This window comes from Populus euphratica, unplaced genomic scaffold (genome assembly GCF_000495115.2).
Source record: "Populus euphratica unplaced genomic scaffold, PopEup_1.0 scaffold333.1, whole genome shotgun sequence".
Classification (NCBI taxonomy): domain Eukaryota; kingdom Viridiplantae; phylum Streptophyta; class Magnoliopsida; order Malpighiales; family Salicaceae; genus Populus; species Populus euphratica.
The window spans coordinates 4406-8070 of NW_011500224.1; the positions used below are offsets into that span (position 1 = coordinate 4406).

The following is a 3665-nucleotide window of genomic DNA, read 5'->3' on the forward strand; positions in this document are numbered from 1 at the left end:
TGTGCAACCATACCATAGTGGTTTGTCAGAATCTTTCAATAGATAAAAAAACCTTATTGTATCTGTATTAGGTTCTTCTATTATGATTGGACATTGACTAACATTACCTTAATTCAATTTCATTACATTCATAACTATATTCCTATAAGGATTACTGTTGTCATTTACAACTCTATGTATGTTAATAGCACTAAAAATTAACCCAAACACCCTTTCTATCATACTCTTATTAAGAACAAATAGTTCTCCATATGCATACCAACACAGGTAATTTTATGCTTTTTATTTTTAAACTTTCTATATAGACATCTAATATTGCCTCTAGTAAAATTTCTCGAAATAAGTGTTATGAAATTAATAAAACCCTGAACCCCATTACAATAATCCATCATTCACAATCCTTAGGGTGATTCTTGATGCATCCATGAATGATCATCTATGACTTCTATCGAACCACTATAAAATTATGATAATAACATGTATTAATTAACTATATTAAGTAAATAAATTTGCAAAAATATTGGTTTGCCTCATCCAACAAACTAAAAAAAAAGCTTTTTTTAAATATTTACAATCAATTATCAAAATCCATACAAATTTATATATATAAATTTATGAAAATTACAACTCCACACTAGAATTGATAAAAAATAAAATGAAATGGTTAAATAAGATATCATAACATATCTAATTTAATAATTTAATAATTTACAAACAAATATATTTAACAGGAGATACAAATTAGTAAAACTCTAAATTAATTCCAAGTAATTTCTTAGATCATGAAACACGAGCTGCAGGTAACTTCATTGAATTAGGAAGCAGCTTCAGCCGCATTTTCTTACCTGTTCACGGAAAGACCTATGACCTTGTACTTGCTCCAGACAAACACCGAAAGCATCCAAAATTTCATGTGATTTCAAACTGCATCCATCAAACTTAACCAAGTCCAAATTTCCTTGAACCTGCTCCGTGTAATCCCAGAAAGCCTTCACTAAATTGAATGCAAATACGCACTTTTCTGGACTCATAGTTGGTGCATATTCCATTTCAGTTTGTGAAGACTTATTCAGGGTTTTCTGTTCAATCCAAATTGAATTCATTAACTGATAGTTTTTACAGTAATGGTTTGAAAAGGTACATTAAAAAATAATTATAAATTATAATTTTTTTGAAGAGTTTTCCATGTAAAACTATGATGTGTTAATTAACTAAAAATTTTCAAAATTGAAATTAAAATAAAATATAATTTTAACAACGCTAGCATACATTAAAACCTTTTTATGTTTTTCTTAACCAGGAATTCATGATAAAATGCATCTTTTAAACACACATGACTAGGTCAACATGATTGCCGATTTAAATGTAGATTCGTAGATCGCACTAGTTTTCCACAACGATCAAAGAAGGGCCTTTTTATATATCGTGAAAGGAGGAATCCGAACTGTAATCTTAATTGCATGTTCTTAGATGCCTTTCCAGCAAGGAACCTTGCCATCCTTGTGAATTACTATATATCTCGAAATGCGTAGGAAGTGACGATCTAGAAAATGATTTAGTGGTTGTACTTGTAAGGTAAGAAGAAGGTATTTTTAAACAATCAACCAAAATAAGAGCATAAATGGATGCTTAAAAAAAAAGAAAATTTATTTTCTTTGAGATTCTGTTCCTGGGAACATCTTTCGTACCCAATTAAAATGTGTAATATTTCAAATTATATTGGATGAGGCAAACATAGCCCCATTGATAATTATATACTCGAAACAAAAAAGGCTCAAATCGATCAGGAAGAAGGATAAGAAGACATCAAATAAGCAGGAACACATGCAGAATTCCTCCAAACCCTGGAGTGCAACTTGAGGATCTCTCTAGCTCTCTCCTTGCTCTTGAAACTACTATCTACCTGCAAAACCAAACACAACTTGGCCACAACACCAACCTGCAACATTTCTTGAAGAACCCTAGTCGTTGCTGAAAACCTAGAAATGGAGTACAGGATTCTCACTGCCTTATCACTTGCAACATGAGAAACCCTAAGTATTTTCTTGGAAACAACGGCAAGTCCTGCCCCGTGCTTCAATAACTGTGCTCGTCCCTCAGCACAACCACAAAGCAGATCCAAAACAGCTAGAACAAGTTCACAAGCTCTCTTGTCTGATTTATCTAGAAGAAGCTCAATCAAGACCGAAACGGCGCTACCTTCGACAGCTTTGATTCGGTTTCTTCCCCATGGACAGACCTCCACAAGAAGCTTCAATGCCGCCTTTGAAGACTGTTGTGAGATCTGATCATTGAGTACACGTACTAATTCTACAAACATTTCTGGTCTGATACTGATCAAATGCATTGGATCTGCCACTTCAAAGACGGACTTCAATAACATTGTCGCATAAGCTCTAGATTGATAGCTACTGTGCTTCAATATTTGAAGTAATGACTCCAAGAATTGATCGCCATCATTGGTTATCAGATTCTTCAATTTCCTTTGTGATATTTTGAGATGATAAAGAATGTTCAATGCTTCATCACTTGCTCTTGAGAACTCAGACTCACCATCATCGCTAGCTATGTCAATTGAAGTAGAATCACCATTTTTCAAGATTGTAGCGAGGAAATCAACTGCACCAGCTTCCTCTAGACAGCTTCTATTCCTTTCACTTTCAAGCGTGATCGATCTAAGCCTTCGTAGGCTCTTGAGCTGCAAGTGTGGAAATTTCTTAGCATCATTAAGGAGTTTGGAGATCTGGGCTCTGTCAGCGAGCGGCTTCGGAGTTGGGATTCTCTCGATACCGAACGAGGCATTGAGGGTGCACCATGCTTGGATCAATCGTCGAAGAGTGTGGTTTGGGGTTGGATCTTTAGCAAACAACTCTTGCTTTGTGACAGGGCAAGTGTTGTTCTTGCATGAAAATAACCATCTCTCAATGTTCTCTCTATCATAGGTAATCCCAGTAGAGATTGTAACTTGATCTCTCATGAGTTGACGCGGAATTGGACACAGAAAATGATAAGGAACATCGATTTGATCCATTTTGAATGAACAAACAGATAAAGAATATTATCAAAGGTATCAAGAATAGAACTCTAATCTTTTTGATGAAGAAATTAATATTGCAAGAAAAATATACCAAAAGGACTCTTAACTTTGATACCAAAACAGAAGAAGCACTAGAGTACTTGAATGCCCAAAAATAGATTGAAGATAGAGGTATGGGAATTAAAAAGTTGAAAAATGAAACTTCTTGAATGGAAATTTTACCTTCCAAGTTGTCTGTAGCTAGAACTAGCAGTTGCAAGATAGCTTTATTTTATTTTATTTTTTGATCTGAAAGACAGCTTTAATTGTTGAAAGTTACGGGGGATAGCGTTGTAGTTTTTATATCTATATGCGAGTTGTAAGTTGAAGCCACTGAGAGTCAACACACGGAAAATTAGAGGGAAGGCATTAATTTAGGGCCTTTTCCAAGGTTTTGGAAGAAGAAAAACTCAAAAATAAGAGTGGACTTTAGCTTATCAGAGAAATAAATGAATGAATGGAGGGGACTCTCTCTTCTCTTGGGACAAGAGCCGGCGTTGCAATGTGTGCTGTGTTTACAATTTCCCTGGCTTGTGTTTTAAAAATATCTAAAAAATTTTAATTTATTTTTATTTTTTAAAATTATTTA

General features: G+C 34.2%; 1 protein-coding gene across 1 annotated transcript; it reads right to left on the reverse strand.

Moving 5' to 3' along the window:
• Window positions 1-1667: 1667 nt before the first annotated feature.
• LOC105112336 (E3 ubiquitin-protein ligase PUB23-like) lies at window positions 1668-3316 on the reverse strand. Its single transcript, XM_011008015.1, has one exon. The coding sequence runs from the start codon at window positions 3029-3031 to the stop codon at window positions 1784-1786; it is 1248 nt and encodes a 415-aa protein (XP_011006317.1). The 5' UTR covers window positions 3032-3316; the 3' UTR covers window positions 1668-1783.
• Between the last annotated feature and the right edge of the window lie 349 nt (window positions 3317-3665).